General features: G+C 38.2%; 2 protein-coding genes across 8 annotated transcripts in view; both read left to right on the top strand.

The window, feature by feature from the left end:
* The window catches only part of nup210 (nucleoporin 210), a 40,551-nt gene extending 16,920 nt beyond the window's left edge, over positions 1–23,631 (top strand). Inside the window, exons 15-40 of the mRNA XM_056732457.1 lie at positions 59–271; positions 352–525; positions 600–792; positions 891–997; positions 2,032–2,136; positions 2,219–2,320; positions 2,550–2,678; positions 5,986–6,113; positions 6,195–6,330; positions 6,441–6,503; positions 6,721–6,900; positions 6,975–7,055; positions 7,140–7,271; positions 7,371–7,529; positions 7,631–7,722; positions 12,995–13,169; positions 13,597–13,772; positions 14,748–14,968; positions 15,061–15,197; positions 15,517–15,631; positions 18,074–18,220; positions 19,525–19,775; positions 20,511–20,709; positions 21,697–21,813; positions 21,916–21,990; positions 22,562–23,631. Of these exons, the coding sequence (XP_056588435.1) occupies positions 59–271; positions 352–525; positions 600–792; positions 891–997; positions 2,032–2,136; positions 2,219–2,320; positions 2,550–2,678; positions 5,986–6,113; positions 6,195–6,330; positions 6,441–6,503; positions 6,721–6,900; positions 6,975–7,055; positions 7,140–7,271; positions 7,371–7,529; positions 7,631–7,722; positions 12,995–13,169; positions 13,597–13,772; positions 14,748–14,968; positions 15,061–15,197; positions 15,517–15,631; positions 18,074–18,220; positions 19,525–19,775; positions 20,511–20,709; positions 21,697–21,813; positions 21,916–21,990; positions 22,562–22,671 (3,717 nt within the window). The 3' untranslated portion in view covers positions 22,672–23,631. The remainder of the gene's footprint in view (positions 1–58; positions 272–351; positions 526–599; positions 793–890; positions 998–2,031; positions 2,137–2,218; positions 2,321–2,549; positions 2,679–5,985; positions 6,114–6,194; positions 6,331–6,440; positions 6,504–6,720; positions 6,901–6,974; positions 7,056–7,139; positions 7,272–7,370; positions 7,530–7,630; positions 7,723–12,994; positions 13,170–13,596; positions 13,773–14,747; positions 14,969–15,060; positions 15,198–15,516; positions 15,632–18,073; positions 18,221–19,524; positions 19,776–20,510; positions 20,710–21,696; positions 21,814–21,915; positions 21,991–22,561) is intronic.
* Positions 23,632–24,027: 396 nt separating this feature from the next.
* The window catches only part of iqsec1a (IQ motif and Sec7 domain ArfGEF 1a), a 108,937-nt gene continuing 107,687 nt past the window's right edge, over positions 24,028–25,277 (top strand). For 2 of the 7 annotated variants that reach the window (XR_008904804.1, XR_008904805.1), the window contains exon 1: positions 24,058–24,427. Coding sequence is in view for 4 of the 7 variants with exons in the window: in XM_056732470.1 (XP_056588448.1) it covers positions 24,201–24,427 (227 nt within the window). In the remaining 3 variants the exon portion in view is untranslated. Of the gene's footprint in view, positions 24,428–25,277 lie in introns of all 7 variants that reach the window. The other 5 variants (XR_008904807.1, XM_056732470.1, XM_056732467.1 and 2 more) reach the window with 5 other exon arrangements.

Below are 25,277 nucleotides of genomic sequence, written 5' to 3'. Positions count from 1 at the left end.
TTTATGATCTAACGCAAGAACAAATTGAGAAGTGGTCAACTGCTGTGTGCTTTAACAGGTGATTGACCCTGTGTCCGTTGTGACGCTGGGCTCCTCTAAAGACATGACTTTTGAAGGCGGCCCTAGACCATGGGTGCTAGAGCCTTCTAAGTTCTTCCGAAACCTGACGGCTGAAGACCACAACAGTGTGACTCTGTCCCTTTTGGGACCAGCCTCTCGAACCTACTCCAGACATCTGATCAGAGCCACATGCCGTTATTTGAGAGAGCAGGTAAATGAGAGATTTCTGAAACCGTGATCTAAAAGGTATATGGAAGAGAAATCGTCAATTGATTATTTGGGATTTCTCAGGTTTTGGCCATGACTGTTGGTAACCAGCCCACTGTGACAAATCCCTTCCCTGCCGTGGAACCAGCCGTGGTAAAGTTTGTGTGTGCACCTCTGTCACGTCTCACGCTGAGCCCCATCTACACGAGGCCTCGGCTGGACGTGTCCTGCCCGCTGTTGCAGCAAAACAAACAAGTGGTGAGCAGTCAAACCCTCAAGCATATCTTATGTCTTATGTTATGATGTTCAGCGTTTGTACTTGTAATCTGTAGGTGCCAGTTTCTAATTATCACAACCCAGAGCTGGACGTGGCAGCTTTTGACCACCAGGGCAGGAAGTTTGATAACTTCAGCTCTTTGAGTCTCATTTGGGATTCGTCTAAAGTGTCTCTAGCGAGCATCGAACCGACAATGCCTATGCAGTTATACTTACACGAGGACGACGTCAAGCAGAAAAAACTTCATGGTACCTTATGATAAATATTACAGATACACTTACAACATTTCCTGTTTGTTTATTTAATATGCATGTGAATTAACGGGGTTGTGGTAAACTCTCCACAGGACGTCAAACCGTTCTTGTGCATCGTGAATCAGGCATCGCCGCCATCACGGTAACAGCTGTGGGCTATCAAACATCTCATCTGGAGGCAGCAGCTGTTTTGAGAGGGGTGCGTTTCTTTGGAGTGTCAATTTGATCTCATTAATACTTGTGGTGGTACTCCCTTTGACATTTCACAGCCAAATTATATAAAGTAGCCCAGCAGGTGCATGTAGGAAGAAATGGACCAAGTGTTCAGCCTTAAGTTCTCAAACTCTGTGAACCATAATTTTGTAGTGAACACAAGCTCTAGTTTCATTTCCTCAATGAGGAAATGACTAATACTGTCCAACCACACATGCTTTACCCCACCACATCACTACAACAAAGCAAATAAACACAGGAAACTGAAATTCTGACATTATAGAGCAGTTTGTTACCAACCATTGATTCCTTTTTTAGAATTTGAGTCGGGTGCCATTGAACGCATAGTGTCGCGTTTACCAGGCTACTTTCTGTGCACCTACTTTTGCCAAAATGTCCTTTCATCATTTAGTCACCCTCGTGTTATTCCAACCCTGTCTGTGATTCTGACTACATTTTTTAATTTTTTAATTTTTTTTAACAGTTATTGACATTAGTGTGAATAAATGACAGATTGTATTATCGCCCTTTCAACTGGTTTGCACATATAGTTCCTACTTTCAGATAACACTTTGGGTTCTTTCATTTTTACCCTTGTTATAAAAGGTCATCAAGTTCTAAGAACTGGTTTAGAGTTGGAAAGTTTCTAAAAAACAGACACTGTAGGGTACGTTAAATTATTCAAAGACTAGAGTGGTCTGGAGAAGCTGTCACTCTGTTGAGAGAACTGACGTCTTTTCTGGACAAATTTTAGTATAACTTCTGTATCAGTTTAAGGCACACTGGACATTGTGAAAGAGGACATCAGCAAAACCAAACAACATTCAGGGATGCGATTAGCACCAGATACTTTTTGGCAGCATTATTGATTTCTCAACCGCTTAAACAAATGGCTCGGAAAGCGATCCCAATATTTTGTTTCTCTTTATTGTTATTTTTATAGTTGTTATGGAATGACATTCTGATTCTGTCGTTCAGTTAGTCTGAATCTGAAATATGGCTCTGATTTTTGTATTTTAGTTTGATCCTCTGAGCCCAGTCTCTGCCACGCTGGATCTTCTGTTAGTGGAGGATGTAAGAGTGACCCCTAACACCATCACCATATACAACCATCCTGATATAAGGGTAAGATCTCTCACATGTCTGTTGTTCTGCTCTATAAGAGCTTACATTTGTGTTTCACACATGTTGTGTGTCGTGTGTGCAGGCTGATCTGACTCTGCGAGAAGGCTCAGGTCATTTCTATGTAAATGCCAGTGTCAAGGGAATTGCAGATGTCACGTTTCAGGAGTTCCAGGGGATTGCTCAGGTAATATTTCAAGAAAACTTAAGGTAAACTAAAGCTTTTTGAAACTAAGGCAAAGCCAAAATGGAAGTAACCTTGGTCTGGCCCTTCATGGGTTTAAAAGTAGGAACGTGCTGTTTGGCTTTTTTTAACCAGCATTATTCCTGTATTTGGACTTTCAGAGTGAACCATGCATTCTTCTATCTTGAACTCGCCAGTGTCTCATACAAACCTAATCTTATGTTAAACTCAGGTGGTTCCCTTGCAGGCGGGGGTCTTGCAAGTAATGGTCCATGACCTCTGCTTGACCTTTCCTTCCCCTGCCATTGCTACAGTACACATTGCTGATATTCTGGAGGTTGTCGTGCGTGTCGTCGACAAGGTCAGTGATTTCAAAGACATGGTCAAATTACATGCCTAAAACGAATATTTTGTTTTGAATATCATTTGTTTAAGATGTAATGTAATGTGTATACACGTTTTAAGGTTAAAAACGCTGTATTTTCCACATACCTGCATGTTTGTATCTCCTCTTTCCCCGCCTCTCAGAAAAAGCTCACAAAGCTCATCGCTCTGAAAAGCGAGGTGTGCTATGATTGGCCAGTTGGTTAGTGCGTAGTGATTGGTCGAATACTAGAGCGGAAATGTAACGCCTCTTACCATATTTGGAACAGCAGGTTCCAAAGCGATTGTACTGACAGGTGATAAAATGTCATCGGTACTTCCTTTTATCAATTCGAGCTCGAATCTGATACGGAAAATGAAGATGATCAAGCCGATACATCAACTTTGCCAGCGCGACTTGAGCAGGATGTAAAGGATTGGGAAGATTTTATTCAAAAAATATTATCTTAAATAGTTAAAAACTATAGCTTACTGTTTACCTTTTATATACAACGTTATAAAGACTATAAACAAACAACCATGTACATCATACAGAGTTTGTTTGAGATAGAAACAAGTTCACATTACAGCAGGGAATGGTAACATAATAACTGACGAGAATGCATTGGCCCTTCTAGATCCACCTATGTTACGCCACGTCTCGTCGCCACTCCGCAAAGACAATAAATCCCATTATAAACACGACATTTGTTGCCTCTAGTTGGAACATTATTACTGATTATTAGGACTTATGTTGTCTTTTTTCGCGTTGCGCGCATGTCTACATTTGCAGATCACAAACACACAACAAGCTCAACCCGCTTCAGTACGTAGCAAAGTGTTTTACACTGACAATATACTTACACTGACAATATACTTACAATGACAATATACTTACAATGACAATATACTTACAATGACAATATACTTACAATGACAATATTGCGAATTGCGAATCTGAAGCGCCTTTCTATGGAAGCATATGTGGTGCAAAATTCAATTTGCAATGCAATATTCAAAATGGCAATGCAATATTCAAAATGGCAATGCATTTCTGTATTTAAATTTACATTTTCCATTACTCCACATGTGCAAAGTTTGGTGCAGAAGGAAAATGAAAATGAAAATTCAATTATATTATTTACATTTGCCATTTCCAACAGCAGTTTTAATGTGTAATGTGCATACTTTTTAACGCTCTTTAAGTTGCAAAATTAAAATGAAAATGCATTACCGGATTGATTATACATATTTAAGATAGTCAAGCAAAACTGTAGCAAAAAGAAAATTCTAATGTCATTTTCCCTTAATGCATTAACATTAACAGGTTGAACATTTGGGATTGCATTTTCATTTACACACAGCGCGTTGTGGTGCAAAATTCAATGTGGACTTGAAAATGCATTTCGAGCTGACCACGCCCCCACCCCGGTACAGCGTCATTGCGTAAAGGCGGAGCCAGCATCGCTATTTGCTAGTCATGTGTGTTGTTTTGAGGTGCGGAAAACACGTTCGACTGCAGAGATAATAAAAGCGTTAAATCGCTTGCACATACACGTTTTCATCATAAACACGTTCAGTATTTGTTGTCTTTGTTTCTGATGGATTATGTTAAGATATTGACTGTTTTTGTGGTGCAACATTTACTTAACTTCAGGAATCGAGTTATTCAGTGGATCTGTCACAGCCTAAACTGCAGCATCCGGATGAATTAGAAACCAAGGTTAATTTTCGTAAGGGCAGATCTCCACTTTGGCAATGTTTATGTGTATTTGTGCATAATCTCTCCCCTTACACTTTCTCCAGCACGAAAGAAGCACAGTACAGAGGTGTATTTCACGTGGATGTATCGCGTTTGTGATTGTACTGTAGAGTTACTGAACAGTGGTCTCACAAAACGACAATTTCTGAACAATCGTATGAAGATATTGTGACAATAAAGACATTAATCAAAATACTGAATGTGTGCATGATGAAAACGCGTATGAGAAAGTCAAGTGATTATGAGACATTCAACAGGCGTGCTCACCGCTTGATAAGGCAGAAATTCTAGAAATGTAGCTACTAGTTCTATCGTCTACAAAGACGTACTCATCTTAAAAAAAACACCCAAGTAATTTTTTTATTTGTGCTCAAATTCGTGTGCATGCAATTTAATGTTTTATCAGTTTTGCAGCCGCACATCCATGCCTTTATCTAGCGATGCTGCCTCCGCCTTTACGCAATGACGCTGTACCGGGGTGGGGGCGTGGTCAGCTCGAAATGCATTTTCAAGTCCACATTGAATTTTGCACCACTCAACGCGCTGTGTGTAAATGAAAATGCAATCCCAAATGTTCAACCTGTTAATGTTAATGCATTAAGGGAAAATGACATTAGAATTTTCTTTTTGCTACAGTTTTGCTTGACTACCTTAAATATGTATAATCAATCCGGTAATGCATTTTCATTTTAATTTTGCAACTTAAAGAGCGTTAAAAAGTATGCACATTACACATTAAGACTGCTGTTGGAAATGGCAAATGTAAATAATATAATTGAATTTTCATTTTCATTTTCCTTCTGCACCAAAGTTTGCACATGTGGAGTAATGGAAAATGTAAATTTAAATACAGAAATACATTGCCATTTTGAATATTGCATTGCATTGCCATTTTGAATATTGCATTGCATTGCCATTTTGAATATTGCATTGCAAATTGAATTTTGCACCACATATGCTTCCATACCTTTCATGCGAAGTTGTAATGGTTGGAGTGGCCCCACTTTTTAACCAAAGCTGTCGTGCATTGCCAGGCTTGATATCTTCCAGGTTCGTGAAGCATTCTTCGGGGAAATGCCCTGCACAAAGTTGAATATTCGGATTGTACTTTTATGGAACATTGTTGTAAATAAAATGTAACCATTCGTTTTTAGTTGTCACATTTTTTGGCAGGGCAAACAAAGAGGCTTTCTTTTTTATCGCAACGAAACACACAGCGTCTCTGCAACATGGCTGCGGCAGCGACGATACAATGAGATTTACAAGTATGCCCACCTAACTTGCATTAGGGCGAGTCTTGGTCAAATCATACCACGAAATGACGTACATTCGTGGGGGTGTTGTTACACAAGACATTTCAGGAAGGTCTCGTTGAGCAATCGCTTTTAGATAGAATGCATCTTTTGTTTCAATTTTAAGTGTCTATTACATGCATGGCCAACATATAACACACCAAAGACAAAGAAAAACATGAATCCTTTAAAGAAAGGAGAGTTGCATACTAGATGAGATATGAAGTGTGATTCGTCCAATTTCATTTTAGGTAGAGATTGGCAAGTCAGTCAAAGCATATGTTCGGGTGTTGGATGGTAACAGAAAGCCTTTCCAGTCCAAATATTTCTCTGTCATGAATCTCCAGTTGAGACCAGCATCATCTATAATCTCTTTACAGTGAGTAACTATGTGTTAGTCTCAGTCTTCTGAACTTCTATTATGCTGCCTGTAAGCGCCATTAACTTGGTCGTTTTTCAGAGCTTTGTCAGATTCCTCGGAGGAGGACACAGCCGCATTTCTGGTCAAAGGTCTGGTGATCGGACAGACCAGTGTGTCCGCTACGGTGACGGATAAAAACGGCAGAAAAATAATTTCTGTTCTCCAGCAAATAGAAGTAAAGCTTCCTGCATAATAGCTTTTCTTGTGATAGCTTGCTTAAAGTTTTGTTGAATTATCTCTATTTAATATTATTTACATCAGATTTTTGTTCTTTTTTTCCTCTAGGTCTTTCCACCTTTCAGGCTGCTGCCCAGGAAGGTCACTCTTATAATGGGAGCAATGATGCAGGTAATTCATGCTAATGTTGCAACAAAAAAAATATTCATTAAGGGTAAAATATATGTATTATTGTAATAATCATTTTCTAAAAGGCTCGATAGGTCACTGGTCCCACACACAAACGAGACATGGCGAACCCGATGAGATTTAAAGTTTTTGACTTGTCAGTGTATTTTATTTTTTACATGTGAGACGTTTTAATGAGAGTTCATCTGTTAATTTGTAGATCACATCAGAGGGCGGACCACAGCCCCAGTCCAACATCCTCTTTTCTTTGTCCCACGAGAACATCGCCTCCATCAACAGTCTGGGTCATGTCCAGGGCCTTTCAGTGGGCAACATGACCGTAACCGGCGTGGTTCAAGCAGTCGACACAGAAACAGGCAAACTTGTGGTTGTGTCACAGGTGAGGGTCTACAGGCAGATGTAGATGTAAGATAAATCAGTACTATTCAGTGTTAATAAATGACGTCTTAACAGGATCAAGTGGATGTTGAGGTTGTCCAGCTGAAAGCCATTCGAATTAGAGCTCCCATTACCAGAATGAAGACCGAAACCCAGGTGAATTCATGAACAAGATGTTTAAGAGGAGTAATTTGGCACTTGAGGCTCATTAAGTTTTCGCCTCATCTCTCGCTGTTGTAGATGCCAGTTTATGTGATGGGACTGACCAGCACTCAGACGCCTTTCTCTTTTGGTAATGCTTTACCGGGACTGACCTTCCACTGGTCTGTGACCAAGAGAGACATCCTGGACATCCACACACGCCACACAGAGGTCAGAAATAAAACTCTCTAGAAAGTGTATTTGATTATTCATGTGCTCATTTCAACTTAACCAAAATACAATTATCTGTTTTCTGGATCCCTTCTGCAGGCTTCAGTCCAGCTCAGCGCAGAACACAACTTCGCCATGAGCGTGTTTGGCAGGAGTAAAGGCCGAACAGGTCTGAGAGTGCAGGTGAAGGCCAGTGTTCCTCTCGCTGGTCACCTACAAGACAACACTCTGGAGCTCCACGATGAGATCCAGATTCAGGTCAACTGAATCTCCTTCTGTAGTTCATGACATAAACTTCAACATGAACAGAAAAGCATTTGACGCATTGTGTAATGCATTGAAATACTGTGTCCCTGAAGGTTTATGATAAACTACAGCTGCTCAACCCTGAAGTTCAAGCGGAAGAGATTCTGATGTCCCCAAACTCACTGGTGAAACTGCAAACCAACAGGTAAAATTAGCATACTGTTGTGAAGATCAACACATACAGCTGACATGGACCGTTAGTGGTTTAAACAACATCATAGCCTAAATGTATAAAACTGCTTATTATGCGACTCTTCGGAATGCAAGATTCTGATTGGTCAGTTGGAACATTCCAAGGTATGTTATTTTCCGATAACTGCTGATAGTAATACTTACAAGTAGGGCTGCAACAACTTGCCGTTAAACTTGATAATAATCAATAATGAAAATAGTTGTCAACGAATTTCATTATCGAGTAGTCTCTCAGTGCATGCGTCTCTCAGTGCTGTGCAATATGCGCTTTTTTTAAAGTCAAACGTGTTTTGCATGCATGTCTTCAAGCTGTGCAGTTTTAAATTTAAAGGGAGGAGGTTTTTTAAATTACAAAATTAAAAATTATATTAGTAAAACCCAATTTGTGGTGTTTGATTTTGGGATATATTTAGTTCAGAGGTGGGAAGTAATATTTGCTTGAGTACTGTGCTTGCACGTTTTGAGTGTCCGTACTATTCTTTAAGGGTAAGTTCACCCAAATATGAAAATTCTGTCATTTACAGTCGTTTCAAATCTGTATTAGTTTCTTTGTTCTGATGAACACAAAGATATTTGGAAGAATGCTTATAACCAAACAGAGCTGAGACTCCATTCACTCCCATAGTTGTAAAAATTACTTTATAATTGTTTTGTTCTGTTGAACACAAAATAAGACATTTTGAAGAATGAAGGACAGCAAAGATTGCTGGGGCAGTTTTGACTTTTTTCCCCTACTATGGGATAATGAGTAAATGATGAAAGAATTTTCATTTTGGTTGAACTTGCTCTTTAAGTATTATTTTTTTGCTGTATTATTTTTAGTCTACTTCACTACATTTGAATGACAAATATCTCACTTTTCATGCCACAAAAAAAATATTTCTTTGGCCAACCGTCCCCTCCCTCCCATATGACACACCTGAATCAACTCATCAGCCTCGGTGTGTTAATTAGGGAGATATCCACAACATTTGGGGAGGAGTCTCTTTGTTTGAACCACTTGCCATTTAATGCTGGATCACTAACACTGTTTTACAGGTGGAGACTGAACCTGATGAGTAAGACTGCCACATTTTAAATTGATCATAAAATGGTGATTTTTACAGTCCACAGACCGTGTATTCAGTAGAGCAGGAGTTCCCAAACTTTTCAGACCACGACCCCCAATATTAGACTGCTGACGACCCGCGACCCCCCCCTCCCCCTCCTTTCTCCTCTTTGTGTTTTCCTCCGACAGCTTGTAAGGATTTGCGATTTGGTTACATACTGACAGAGCTAAAACAAAAAGGAACACAATCTCTAAGCCAGGCTGTTTTATTAACAAATTATGGACAAAAACAAATACATCCCATAACTGTGAAATGCCTAAAGACAGAATACGAACAAGCTGCCTGTAACACGCATACAACAATAACTTTGTATTCAGAAAAAAACGCCTAATGTGATGGATGGGCGCTGTGCGCGGAGCAAAGCAGATCGCCACCCGCAGATCATCTTCCACGTTAAGCCGTGAACTGTGTTTATTCTTAATGTAAGTCAGCGCGGAGAATGTCTTTTCGCATAAATACGTTGAGCCAATTTGCATGAGTACATCCAACGCGGCTTTCGACGACTGTGGATGTTCCAGCGCAACAGAAACCCAGAACTCCTCCAGCATCTTGCTGTCAAATGCCGTCCTCAGGATTCGATCGGATGAAAGTTCTATCAGCGCATCTTCCATATCTGACGCCAGATTATTTGCCACAGTGATGTAGTATTGATGCTCCTCACATGGAGTCCAATGCATAGTTCAATGCTCCTCACATGGAGCATTGAACTAAAAGGAAAATTCATATTTCAAACAATCCAATACACTAAATAGCAGAGGTGGGGACAAGTCACATATGGTCAAATCCAAGCAATTCTCAAGTCTTAACCATCAAGTCTCACGTCACAGTTTAGACAAGTCAAGTCAAGTCAAGTCAAGTCAAGGGTTCATCCTAAGCAAGTCAAGTCGAGTCCTGATTAGTTTCAAGTCAAGTTAAGTCAAGTCGCAGTACTAAAATAAACAGAGGTAAATTTTTACGACACATATTTATTTTTGAAAAATAAATGAACTTGTATACATATATTAAGGAAAATTGTAAATATAAATTAATTGATCACTTTCCTATGTGTGTGCTTAAAGTTTGGTTCCAGCAGTCACACATGTTCATATGTTTACATAGACACAGAAATGGAAATACTTGTATCTGACAGAATGTAAGACTTTAGCATTTATACAGGCTATGAAGCTTATAAACTAAGTATTGTGACTGAAAATCTGCCTGTTATATATGGTATATGGTATATACACAGCGGGGAAAATAAGTATTTGACACAGCAGCATTTTTATCAGTAAGGGGATTTCTAAGTGGGCTATTGACACAAAATGTCCACCAGATGTAGCCATCGGGCCAAATATTGAATTCATACAAAGAAATCAGAACATTTAAGTATACAAGTTCAGTCATAATAAATAAAGTGAAATGACACGGGAATAAGTATTGAACACATGAAGGTAACAAGGTGCAAAATGGCATAGAAAGCCAGGAGATCACCTGAAATCTGTCAGTATTGAGAGAGAAACCCTGCTAATCAGCACTAATTGATATCAGCTGCTTTAGTCCTAATTGATTGCCTATTAAGGCTTCTCATTACCTAGGAGGCACACAGGAAAGACTTCATGATGGGTAAAAGCAAAGAACTCTCTGTAGATCTTCGTAATCTTATTGTTGAAAAGCATTTTGATGGGAATGGTTATAGGCGCATTTCCAGAATGCTGAATGTTCCTGTGAGCACTGTGGGGGTAATTATCCGGAAATGGAAAGGGTATCAGTTCACCTTAAACCGCCCACGATCAGATGCTCCATGTAGGATCTTCAGAGTCCAAAGAATATTCAGGAGAGTTCTCCAAGAGCCAAGAACCACTCGGGCAGAACTTCAGGAAGACCTTGCATCAGCAGGTACTGTTGTTTCAAAGAAAACTATAAGCAATGCACTGACCCGCTATGGCATCCATGCATGCTCACTACGCAAGACTCCATTGCTGAACAAAAAGGAAGTTGAGGCTTGGTTAAAGTTTGCGAAATAGCATTTGGAGAAGGCTGTGGATTATTGGGAGACTATAGTATTGTCAGATGAAAGCAAAATTGAACTTTTTGGCAGTCATTCTTCACACCATGTTTGGACAAGAAATGGCACTGCCCACCACCCCAAGAACACCATACCAACAGTTAAGTTTGGGGGTGGAAGCATCATGGTTTGGGGCTGCTTTTCAGAATGGGGTACTGGTAGACTTCATCCTGCCTTCAATAATATGAATGGAGAAATGTACTGGGACATTCTGTATAAAAATCTGCTACCATCTACCAGAAAGCTGAAAATGAAGAGAGGGTGGACATTTTAGCAAGACAATGATCCCAAACACAAGGCCAAGGACACAATGAAGTGGTTTCAAAGAAAATCAAGCTGCTTGAATGGCCCAGTCAATCACCTGACCTAAACCCCATAGGAAAATCTATGGAGACAACTGAAGATCAAAGTTTATAAAAGAGGCCCAAGGAACCTTCAAGATTTAAAGACAATTTGTGTGGAAGAATGGGCCAGAATCACTCCAGAGCAATGCAGACGACTGGTCTCTCCATACAAGAGGTGTCTAGAAGCTGTGATCACCAACAAAGGCTTTTCTACAAAGTATTAAATAAAGTGTGTTCAATACTTATTCCCTGTGTCATTCCACTTTCTTTATTATGACTGAACTTGTGTTCTTAAATGTTCTGATTTCTTTGTATGAATTCAATATGTGGCCTGATGGCTACATCTGGTGGAAATTTTGTGTCATTAGCCCACTTAGAAATCCCCTTACTGATAAAAATGCTGCTGTGTCAAATACTTATTTTCCCCGCTGTATGTATGATGTTGTAATACTTGTGCGGTCCATTATAGGTCACCGTAGGGATTTTTCATCTAGTCATGGGAATCTCGGATCATTTTATTGACTTCGATCTTGAATCTCGTTAATCAAAATAAACAGATCTGCCGAAATGAAAATGTATGTTAATATAGCCCAGTGATGAAGTTATGATGCTTAATCGATATCTCTGCATTGGACGTTTCATACGTAATATATAATTTGAGAACATTTGTTTTCTATTTGAACTGGATTCATTATTCTACAGCACAAAACGTTATATTGTTATTGTGAAGGACACAAAAAAATGTAGACGGTTATACGATATGAATGATGAAATTATTCTTGTCAGTATGACCGAAAGGGTTTTAAAGAGTTTTGAAGTAGAAGTGATCGCACCATCAGCCTGTCATGCAGTACAAGCGAGCTGGTTTTCAGCTTCCACACGTAGTTCACACCAAAAATTGAAAATGTGCAGATTTAATATAGACATTAGCCTACATGTAATGTAGAGAAGCCCCTTCTTTTTAAAATGCCCCCTCGACATTAAAATTCGGGCTACGCCACTGTTATAGCCAAATTCCCAAATACATCTATGAGATGAGACGTAGGCTTATCAGTGACGATCGATGATCACGTTTCTAATACAAATAAAAAAACAACCAAGGCCAAATTATGACAAACATAAATTATTAAATCATTACATTAGTAATCGTTTTATTTCATTGACTATAAATAAATTACTTTCTTATCTTTCCTTGTGTTCTTGAAATCTCGGATGAAATTTGACGCTGTGGTTGTCGTGTCATACATTCTTGCGTTGCATACTCTGCATCTGGCAAATCTTTTTTATTGGCATGGTCCAATTAAGTTCAAAGTCCTTATAGCCGAACGTGACTATCTGTGGAGCTCGACTGTTGTCTGCCATGTTTGGCGCGGTTTGAGTTGTGCAGTGTTAAAGACACAGTCGCTAATTAGTGCTGCTGAGTCACAATAATTATTTTAAAACAAATTGTATTACTTTATTTTACTTTAAGTCATCGTCGAGTCTTCCACTTTAAGTCAAGTCTCAAGTCACTTGCTCTCAAGTCACTTGCTCTCAAGTCACTTGCTCTCAAGTCACTTGCTCTCAAGTCACTTGCTCTCAAGTCAAAGTAAAGTCATTTTCTTACATCAGTCAAGCAAGTCCCAAATCCTGAAAATTGTGACTCGAGTCAAGTCTTGTGACTCGAGTCCCCCACCTCTGCTTAATAGTATGTTAAATATATTTGAACCGAATTTTTTTTTTCTGCAGAGATGGACTGGGGTCTTTGTCCTATCATGTGCTGGAGTGTCCCGACAGAACTACTCTCATTCAGGTTGATGATAAAGGTCTTCTGACATCGGGGTCTGTTACAGGAACAGCATCACTACAGATAAGCTCTCAGGAAACCTTTGGAGTCAATCAAACCATCATTATCGCTGTAAAGGTAAAAGCCCACAGAGTTGCAATATGCTGTAGCCTTTAATGAAATTAACTTTTATCACATCTGCAAGTTGTATATCGTCAATGTCCTTTTGAAACCTCAAATGAACAAATGAGCTGTTTATCAGGAAATGGAAAAAAGTCTGTACTTTTTTTCAATGATTTAATACTGTGTCGAAGTTGACAAGCATTTTTTAATAACCTTTATTGGTTAGATATTTGCAAAATCCAGTGACGAATGTAAAAGGTGACACTGACTAATAATAATGATGATTTATGGCAAAAATGAAAATCACCAAATATGGAGATACGATGTTTTAGAAGGACAGCACTGATATACAGAAATGCATACCATTTAGATATAGAGACCTACACATTGTATTGTATTCTGTTTGTTAATCCAGCTTTAACATGTAATAATATAATTGAAGGTGGTTACTGTATCATATCTGCGTGTGAGCACCAGTCCAGTGTTGTACACGTCTAACAGAGAGACTCTGTCTGCCATCCCGCTGGGAGCTGTGCTCACCTTTACGGTTCACTTTCACGACAGCACAGGAGAGATATTAAACAGCCACAACACACTCCTCACGTTCTCCACCAACAGGTGATGCAGCATTTACTCTCATACATCAGTTTAAATGCAACACCACAAAACGTAATTTTTACGGATTACAAGGAGGATCATTAAATGGCTTCGAGAAATGCCACTGTGATGGCGATAGAGAGGCCGAAACTTACAAATTGTACTTTTAAAGCATTACGAAACCTCCCCTTTCAGCTACATTCTACCTCACTGTTGTTAAAAAAGACTGCTGTGAGAAGAACCATTAAAAAGTGGCAAAGGTTCCGGCATGAATAATTAGAAGAAATGTCTTCTCACTGGTCAAGAAAGCACACTCTCATGAATACTTATGAGACAAAGATGCGTCATTACTATAGTACATCGCCACGTCACATGAGGATTTTAAATCCGGAAGTAGAGCTGCGCGATTAATCGTTAAAAGATCCAAATGTACAAAATAAAAAAGTATCACCTTATGAATTTGTTTTACTGAGAAATATTTCATATACAAGTTAATTCACTGCATTTATACTTTTTAGGACGTTAAGCTTTTGCATTTAAAGTAAAAAAACAAAAAACTCTTTAGTTTACTTATGGAATTTGTGGTTAAACATTTCTCACCATAGTTACTGTAGGTAAACCATGAATTATGTAATAATTTTGAAGCAAAGTCCTACATATTACATACCTAAATAACCTATTTTTGTGGTCAGAACCTCTAGTAAATTATGTATTACTTTTAGTCATCATTTAGAATCGTAAAAGAATCTCAATCTCTATTTGAAACAAAAGAATCGGGATCCTCAATTTATCCAGAATCGTGCAGCTCTATCCGGAAGCCAAAAATAGTGCTTCGGTTTGGCGCTTTAAAGAGGTTCACTTTTGATGTACATCAAACCATCCCCCCAAAAGAAAACAGTTACATTTCTTCCTTGGTCTAGCGACATTGCTAAATGGATGCAAATATACAAGCAAGTGTTTGTGTAAGTTTATATAAACTGTGTCTCTTGTGTGTAGGGAGGATTTGGTTCAGGTGGGTAAGGGTTCATGTAACAGCACCCTGATTGTGCGCACAGTGAACGTGGGTTTGACTCTGCTGGCAGTCTGGGATTCAGGCCAGACTGGGCTCACAGATTATCTCGCTCTGCCTGTCCAACACGCCATCCATCCTGCTGAAGCCCAGCGGCTGGTTGTCGGGGATGTGGTGTGTTTTTCGGCTCTGTTGGTTAATCAGGAAGGTAAGAATCACAGATGTGACGTTTTCCTCTCACCTACAGAAGGACCTGTGTGTTTCTGCATGGGTGTGTTATACTGATTTTGGCTCGTGCAGGTGTGTCAGGTGTTTGGAGTTCGTCCTCCAGTGCTCTGTTGGAGGTTGAATCCAGGTCTGGAGTTGCTGTAGCCAGAGACACTGGAACAGTCACTGTGTACTATGAAATAGCGGGTCAGATTCGCACATTCCGGGAGGTTAGCATTTTTCTCAACGCATCTTATGTTCTTTTTCAATTTCAAGATATAAAATGAATATAATTTACTATATGTTTAAGTTAAGATGTGTGTTTGATATCTGGTGATTTGCAGACAGCATATTGCTATGTGTTTATTATATTTGGTTTATGTGTTTTTTGCGTTGCTTTTTAAAGTTTGGAAGTAGTGTGAATTTATGAATTTGAGATGTACAAGATAAATCTGCAAAATTCTTCACCTCTACAATTAAACATGAGCCAGAAAATTGTGGTTACCATGTTGAACAGCCTTTACTATATTGTTATATTGTGACTTGTAGGTTTTTATTGAATGTGCATCTCAAACCACCGCAATGCTTCCATCATCTTCAGTGAAGAGAGAGAGAGATGGGAAGGTCCTGATAGCAACCAGAGACGGGCGGAGCAACCTCATTGGTACAAAACCTTCACATTCACATACAGAGTCATGTTATGCATTTAATGAGTACATAACTAGGGATTTTTAAGGTACTACTTTGGTTTATGGAGTGTCCAACAACAAGTTTATGTCCATAGAAGGTGAAAAAACACTATTATTTTGTATTATTATTATTGGTCAGATGGTCTAGTCTGCTATGATTGGTCTACCGCGAACGAAGCTCACGGGATACAATGTTTGGGGGAGAAGCGTAAAGTTTTAATGGGCAGTCCTAGCTAGGGATGGGTATTGTTGAGATTTTATCGATACGGCTTATCGATACCGTTACTTATCAATACTGTTAACGATTCCATGCTCTTTAATTTGATCCAAAAACACATGATGTGAAAAGATGTAAAACATTTGAAGTTTCTTTATTACAACTGAGCTTTAGAACTGCAGTTTACAAATTCTTCTGAGCAAACAGAAAATGCCACATAACAAAACGTGTGTGTGTTCCTTAGGATACCACTGCATAGAAGCACATCATAATGTAATTCAACATATTTACAGTACACCACTATGGTTATTTGGCTGGTAGACCGTATTTCTTTTTTTCCTTTCTGGATTTAGCTCTACATTTTATATCATTTTTTTAATTATATTTACTATTTTTTATAATCTTACTAGCACATTTACTTTAATTTTCTAAAGTAAGTAAATGTACTCCGTGGTCGAAATATTAAAAACAATGTTGTAACTTGTTCGCAAATAAAGGACTTTTATTTTGACGGGTTGCTGCAAAGGGGTTTTTGACGGAAGCTTCCTCGTTGTGAAATTCACCATTTAATACCCGAATACACAAAGATAAAACAATGTATCGTATCAGTATCGTTTGTCATGAAGCTTATCGAATACTCTGGTATTGACCCAATTATGTACCAGTCCAAAAATGTACGGTTCTCAGTACCCATACCTATTCCTAGCAAAATGTTTGCGGGGACATGTAGTGACGTTAATCCGCGGCTGTTCACGAATCGGACTAGGGACGACCCTTTTGCGTGCTTTAGAGTCGACTCCCTTTTTTCCAAGCCAATAACTTGCTTTCCAACACGGCAACATTATACACTGCATGACATAACATGAGATCCTGAAAATTACATGTAATCTTTAAGAAAGTGTTGGGCGATGTTCTCTATAGGCAGATTGTTCTAACAGCAGCCTGTGGATCACCGATACACGATAGTATCGATGGGTGGGTCAATTACACATTTATACATGACAAGCTGGATTTGTTGACAAAAACAGAAGCTTACGTGTTTAGAAAATGCTCACGAGGAAGGAATGTCTCTGCCACCACTAGAATGACTGAAATGAAAACTTTCAGAAATGTTACTGGTTTCAGATGTGTTTGAACATAACATTTAACATTAATGCATTTGGCAGACGCATTTATCGAAAGCGACTTCCATTGCATTATCCTATACATTTATACATGGGTATGTGCAATCCCCTGGGATTGAACCCACAACCTTGCGTTGTTAACATGAAAAGTGGATTAATGTAGAAAGGTGTGACAGCTTTTAAACCAATCTTGTTTCCACAGGATTTTGCAGAGATTTTTTTTTGTGATTTTTGCGGCCAAAAAATGCTTAATTTTGCAGAGGCTTTATTAAAATTTGTCGAAAAAGTAAAAAAAAAATTCTTGAATTGGCAATAGGGTTCTTCTTTAAAACTACCACCTGTGAAAACATTATTTATGCATTACTTATGATTAAAGGACATGCAGCAGATTCGTACTGAAGGTCTGGAACCCGCTTTAAGTTTAAGGCCATTTTGACTGATAGGATAAGCAATCACATACCGTTTCATGCCGTTTCATGTTTATGGATGTGAAAATTCCTATGCAATGAGCTTTTGCCATGAACCTTACAAATCAGTGTTTGTTTGATTGTGATGAATGATCATTGACACCGAAATAAACATGATGTTTACAATATTATGTTTCCAGGTGTGTTGCTTAAGAACGTGACGCACACATTGGTAAGGGTGACTTGACTCAAAGCCACTAGCCCTGCCACCCTTAGCCAAAAAAAAGTGTAATGGCTATGCTAACGCCTTCAGCGTAACAAAGGAAAGGATACCAGAGGCTATTTTTTTAAATAGATGGCAATGGATGATGTTAGCAAATTGTAAGTGTTACAAACCCTTCTATCTCCCTTCTATAGTATCTCTCTGCTTGACTTTTGGAGTAGGTTTTGAGAGAATGCGCAATGTGAGGACGTCACATGGCGCGTTTTTGGCCAAATTATGCTGAAAATCTAGCAAGTTGCAAAGAGTTTGTTTCCTTATGCGTAAAATTCTGTGATCGCAAAATCCTGCAGGGACTGATTTGTAGAGGTTTTAGTTTTATGGTGGCTTCTTTTAGCAAAACCTGTATTACAAGATCTAAATACTGATATGCTATGTGATGTTCACAGGAAGCTGCTCTTCCTCACAGACAGACAGCATCTCATCGCTCCACCCAGAGTCCTCCATCAGCTGCCACGTCCACTTCACCAGCAGCGCTGTGGATTTCTCTGCCCGTGATGTCTACCACACGCACACTTCCTTTGACACCAGCACAGGTTTTTCATGCAGTTATTTTTCTGCATCCTATAGATGCCTTGGACATTTACAGCCTTTTCCTTTTAACCTGTCCGACACATATGCAAGTTCTTTGCCCACTGTTAATGTAAACCGTGATTAAATTAATATTTATGACAAATGGGCAATTCCATGCAAATGACAACTTTGGAAAATGTTTTTTCTAAAGGCTAACCATACAATATTGGGTGGTTTAAATACCCATGAAAACTCTTAAAGGGATAGTTCATCCAAAAATGAAAAATCTGTCACCATTTACTTGTTTACAACCTGTATAAAATTATTTTATTCCAAATATCGTTCTCTGTGTTCATTGGAACAATGTTAGCAATTTTCAGTTCTGGGACAGCATCCACTACAATAGTAGGAATAAAATGTAGTTATTTCTAAGTTGATTTTTTTTTGTTCTGTTGAACACTTAATGAGATATTTTGAAGAATTTAGGAAAACAATGAGCTCTCAGGCACATTTTACTACTAATTAATTATTCCTATTCTGGTAGTCGATGATGTCCCGGAACTGAAAATTACATTCATCGGATTTTAATTTATACAAGTATGAAATTACATGAGCGTGAGTAAATGATGACAGAATTTTCATGTTTGGATGAACTATCCCATAACTCTTTCCCCGCCAGCCTTTACAAAAAAGTTGAGCCAGCACCAGCGTTTTTTAACATTTTCTCAAAATTTTGATGGCTCACAGTACATTTTCTAATTGATAATTAATTTATGGACCAACAGTATATCAAATGAAAGAACAGAGTCTCTGCTTTCAGACTAAAGAAACTGTATTCTTCTATCTTCATTTGTTCTTTTTTATCACCCCTTAGATGTGGGCATTTTCTTCAAAAATGCATCACTTTGATTAAACGGCTGAGATAATGAAAACATTTTTTGGTCAAAGACTCCACCCAGATTAGAATCAGGACACCATAAAAACAGATAAAATATATACATTCTAGGATCAGAGATTCTGTACTTTCCCAAAGGTGTGTACAAACACTGATTGCAGTAATAACTCGTCTTTGGTGGGGAATGAATTAAAAAAATTCCGCACAAATAGGCTCAGGAGGAAATACTAACAGTATCTGAAGTAAAATCCACCCTCTGTTCCATATAAAGTGAAGAAATGCCAAGAGACACAGAATATTACCTGTAAAGCACCTCAGTTTCCCTACTGTCTAAGCTGGTGTTTAGTGATATAAACATTTTTATATAAACATTATTTTAATGTGTTTCAAGTTAATTTTGACCCATGTCTTATATTTTCTTGTGAACTGCAGGTTTCTACAGCTGTGTGTTGATCTTAAAGGCCATGAGCGAGCAGCAGGTGAAGGTGTTGAGCATGTCTATGACTGATGTGGAGGTGACTGGTGCTGTGCAGGGGAGTCAATTCAGCGGAGATCAGACCAGCGTTCGGCTGCCTGTCAGTCCAGGAATTTATGCTGATCAGACAGAAGTCATCCTGAGTAACCAGCACCCATCTGCTGATCTCACCGTCTATGGGACTGCTGGAGCTCTCCAACAACTAAATGTAACATTTTCTTTATTTTGTAAAATAGTTTATCATATGTGACCATCGAAAACAAAATTGAGATTTGTACACCATCTGAAAGCTGACTAAATAAGCTTTCCATTTATTGTCCTTTAAGAAAGGACTACATTTGACAGAGATATAACTATTTGAAAATAGTTGGGTGAAATTCTTTTAAAATATTAAGAGAAACGCCTCTAAAGTTGCCCATCAGAGGTGCTGTAGCAGGCCGTTGCTTAGAAGACTTTTTTTTTGACATTGTGGAGTATAAATTAACCTGAAAGCTGAAATTCTAAGCTTTTCATTGATTCCAAACTTGATTGGGTAATTCCTAAAGAGCGGGCAGCAGCACCAGAGAGTGAAGTTTGTAGGTGTGTTTCCGGCAATTTTTGTTCATGATTTGCTGCATTCACTCACAAAGATAAAGTTTATATACATTTAAGGTAAAAAAAATTCTTAATATCCTAATGATTTTTGGCATAAAAGAAAAATCTAACATTTTAACCCATACAATGAATTGTTGGCCATTTCTACAAATAAACCTGTGTAACTTGTGAATGGTTTTGTAGTTAGGGGCTGCATATACGTACACCTGTGAGTGAGTTATTGGTCAGTTTTTGACACCGACAATATTCCATAGCAATGGATTGGTGTGGACAAGGTCTATTCGGTTGTGCACAATTTAATTGATTTGTTTGGAATAAATGAATCTGATCAGGTTGTGTCTCTGGTCAGGTAAAGAGCAGGTCTTCTGCAGTCACTGTACAGAAGAAGGAGTTTTCCCAGAGTTTCCCCAGCTATATAAAATACACTATTAGTGTGGTTAAGCCACAGGCAGCGCTGACAACATCGCTCTCTATAAGCAGCTCATCCAGCGATCAGCTTCTGCTCATTCCTATAACAGTCATTCATGTCAGCAGCTCCTCTATGCAAGGTACGTTACTTATTTAATAAAGCAGAATGTTATGAGAGATTGTGTATTACAGCAATGTTCACAACGTAACAATCGATGGTAAAATAGACATTTCGGCAAAGATAATGTTATTTTAACAATATAGTAAGACATTTTCTTAGATCTAAGCATTTGCTTTAGCCATTTTTTAACCAGTTTTCATCCTGGTGAAGGAATTTGCTGGACAATGATGTGATACATACTCTTGAAGATGACTTTTAAAATAAAAATGAATTGCTTTTCAAATATCAATGAATGTTGAACATAGTGGCAATGGGGTGCAAAAAGAATGTATGGTAGACTATGCGTAAAAAAGCAAAAAGCGGGCGTAACACAGGGTTTCTGGCAGAGGGGTAGGCTGAACCGAAGCTCATGCGCACCCAATGTCAACAAAGAGTTTCACTCACCACATGTGGTTCATGGCAAATATGCTCTCTCTCCTGCTGGCAAGTAAAAGTGACGTCTATGCATGGCTCCTTCTCCTGCACTCATGTGGCCGTGCCGTGTGCTTTTCCGGGGGAATTGTCCAATAAGGGACGAAGAAAAGTTGTTGCGAAACAGTTTAATGTTCGAAAAAAAACGTTCCGAAACCTGTACGATCGCTAGGGGAATGTATCGAGCACAGAAATACCACGGAATACGCCCAATTCGTTTTTGGCAAGTTGACCATGTTAAGCATGAGAAGACCGCACGTTTAACATGGTAAAGAAGTCAGAATGCATGACACACCGTTCCAGGGCTGCTTTAAGCTTAGCCTGCCAAAGATATATTTTTTTAGAAAGTGCATCATCCTGCTCCTTGAAGATTACTGACATACAAACTGACATTGAACAGTGCATAAATATGAAAATTTGGGATATACCTCTAGCATGTCCCTGTTTTGGACCCCAAGTAAAGCTTTGCCTGAACAGCAAATGCTACTGCATTTTGATTGCTTTTTAATATTGAAATGTTTGTTTACTCCTATAGCGCAAATAATGGATGCAGTAGATGGACCTAGTATTTTTCAACAGTTTATAGACTCGTATCAAGTGATGTTCTTCACTTTATTTGCTCTTCTGGCTGCCACAGCTGTTGTCATCATTGGTAAACACTTCCACATTCTCCACAAAGCTGCTTGAATATTATTAATGAAAAACATTAGTTAAAAGTAGTATGATTATATATGTGTTCTGTTTATCCTTATAGTGTGTCATGCACTGTTTTCTCCAAGAGATTCTGTCAGTCATCCTGCATTCATTCAGAAGACCCCGCCTCCTGCAGGTATATGCATACGAAAATACTCCTTTGAAAACATAAGAACTCACCCTTACCCACTTACAAACCTTAAAGGGATAGTTAAGAAAATACAAATTCTGACATCATTTACTCGCTCTTAGATTGTTCCAAACAAGTTTCTTTGTTCTGCTAAACACAAAGTAAGATAGATGTAAAAATGTCAGCAATTGAATCGATCTCATCCCCGTTGACTTCCATAGTATTTATTTTCCCTACTATAGCAGTAAACAGGGGATGAGACTGGTCTGGTTACTGGCATTCTTCCAAATATCTTTCTTTGTGTTCAGCAGAACAAAGACATTTATACAGGTTTGGAACAACCTGAGGGTAAGCTAATGATGACAGAATTTAAATCTTTGGAAGAATCTTTATCTTATGAAATATATTGAATTATTTTGATGCTGTCACATCCCTTTTTCAAGAAAAACACAGAAATTAAGAAACAAAGATAAATTATTTTTTGTAGGAACTGTCACTTTAGCTCACTTGAATGTGTGACCCGGTATTAAATTAAAATGTAGATCTTATAAATTCTTAATAATGCTGTATTTTTCAGGTGTAGCTAAACTGACTGAAAGCCCCTTCAACAACAGTATGCCTTTGGGAACAGACACGAAGCAAAGCCCGAGATTACGCTTGTATTCACCTAACTACAACTCCAGATGAAGACTAAAGAAGTGCCTTTCCAGGGAATGAAAGAGTACACATACTCTTAAATGCTCGCAATGATATAATGGCTTCATAATCCGAATGCATAGAGCTGCATAGCTATTACATTACGTTTTGTGCTTGTGTTTGAATCGTTTAAGTTGCTTGTTGTGGTCTTAGTTATTTTTTCTGTCGATGCAACATTCATATTTGGAGCCATTTTGATTTTTTTTTAAATATTAATCAAGCTGAATGAAGTTTTGAATCTCAGGACAAGCTTTATACAAGACTTCCGTTTCGGATCACACAGTAGCGTGTTGTGAATGGTGTGACTACTGAATCCCCCCCGAGTGTTTGTTGAAACAAATGGCCAGTCGTTTCATTTTGTGAGCCACATGTTCTATTGATTTTGTGGAACTACTTCAAGGATATCTTGAGTTGATATAGTGCAGCTTTTTTCAGTTAATAATGTGAAAGACCCATTCAGGTTAAATGCCTCTGATAGTGTTTATGAATCTACTGAATGGCCAGGGACCTAAGTAGCGTTTTGTCAACTCTACAGCAGGCACAGTTCTGAACACGGGTTAATGTGTCAATGAAGTATCAGTCCAACAATAGATACTTAATTATGGTACATGTTTAACTGTGAGATCTGATTTAAGATGACCATTTTGACTGAATAAATGTGAGCCCGATTAAGTGTAACTTAATTCTTCTGCCTTGATGTACTGTAGAGCTGTAATGTGACCCATTGAAATGCAAGACTGAATATAATATGGAAATGTGTGTTTTTGTTTTTATTTGCTGATATATATATATATATACCTCTAATTTTTCAATTGAAATTCGAACCGACATCAACCGTTTATGTTCAGCAAGTTAAAAATATTTTTTTGTTGTGCTTTTATTTACATTATGCATTTTGCAGATCATTGTATGATGTTATTTAAAAATATAAATGCTTTTTATTAAGTACCACCTGATTGCAATGTTTTCTCTTTATGAAAATGAATTTTCCATTGAGCCTTTTTGTTGAATATCTTTCGCAGTTCATCATTTTGTTAACCTTAAATTTTTTCTCTGACGTTTCTCTTAAAATTGCTTGGGATAGATAAAAAAGAATTAAAGCAGAGACCATTATTAAAATACACAAGTATGGTGTACAATTAATGAAGATTGCATGAAATAAACTTTTGGTAAGTTTGTGTTTATATTAACCAGTCGACCAATCAAGTGTTTTGTTTGTGCATGCGGCGGGTTTATTCGACAGCTCGGTTAATTATAATGGAAGCGTTAGTTGTGTGTTGCGTTGCAGTGTAAACAGGGTGTTGTTACTGCGTCACATTTGTAATTGCACCAGAAGGTCAGATGCCTTCGTACGCATCAGGAACTTCAGAAGTGAAGCGATATTTCAAATTTAATGACTCGAAACTACCGCAAGAGACGTCAGTATTTCTTATGTAAAGTATGGCTGAGCTCAGGACGCGCTTTGCTCTCTTGTATCACAGTGCGTCAAAAAAGAACATATAGACGTGTACGAAAAGACTATGGACAGACGGCCAGAGAACCCGATGAAAGCAGTCGGCTATTTTAAGGAGCTGACTAAGATCATAGAGACCCAGCAGGCGCTCCTACAGCGGCAAAAGACGCGCATCTTTGAGCTAGAGCAGCATGTATCCGACCTGTGCGCGGAAAACAGCCGCCTTCGACACGAGTACCAGCGGCATCTGCTCACCTGCAGGATGCGTCCCATCCAGTACACCCCACAACAACAGTAGGAGTTTTCTTCAACTTCATTTATCATCGAAACCATTTTACTGTGGTCTTAGGCTATAGGAACTCTCATTTAGGTATTTCTGGTTATAATAAAACCACTGATAAAAAATATAAATTAATCTGCTTGATGTTGATTATCATCATGTCTACGTGCGGATACGGCATGTCCCCTAATCCATGATCATGATTATGACATGACCACCATTACAACATCAACGTTTTCTTAGTGTCTAAAAATATTTTAAATATAACTTTTAAAGGGCTTTTTTATTTTAAGATCCACGTGTGATATTAGATAACAATTTTCACAAAAGATTGTTTTTTGTAATTGCAATCATATATTTGTATTTATTTGATTTAACATTACAGATTTAACATTACAGTACGTTTAAAATGTTTTATTCTTTTCAAAAAGTTTTTTCTTTATGTAAAGTAGCCCCTTTTCTTTGTTACAATTACAGTTCATACATCCAAAATATGCTTAAAACTTATTCCTGGAATATTTATTCATTCAGCAATAAGGTAAACTACACATTCATTTAAAATACAATAATGAAGGAAAATACCATTTTTAATAACAGGGTGTGCTAGGAACACAAGCCTGTCAACACTTTGGCGAATGTTAACGCAAACTAAATAAAACTAAATGATTAATCATAGTTACAGTTTAAGAAATTGTATTATTGTTGCATCGTCGCTATGATTGACTTTGTTTTGTGACATATTTTTTATGAAATGTACTGTATGTAATGTAGAAAAGTAGTGGCCGGGGCTTGTTTTTCCACTGACAATTGATTTTCAGATTTTGATTAAAAATGGCAAAGGCCATTTTTTTCATGTGAGAAGTA

This window comes from Triplophysa dalaica, chromosome 20, assembly GCF_015846415.1.
Source record: "Triplophysa dalaica isolate WHDGS20190420 chromosome 20, ASM1584641v1, whole genome shotgun sequence".
NCBI classification, from domain to species: Eukaryota; Metazoa; Chordata; class Actinopteri; order Cypriniformes; family Nemacheilidae; genus Triplophysa; species Triplophysa dalaica.
Note: the sequence above shows the minus strand (reverse complement) of the source record. Positions and strands in the feature narration are given on the sequence as shown.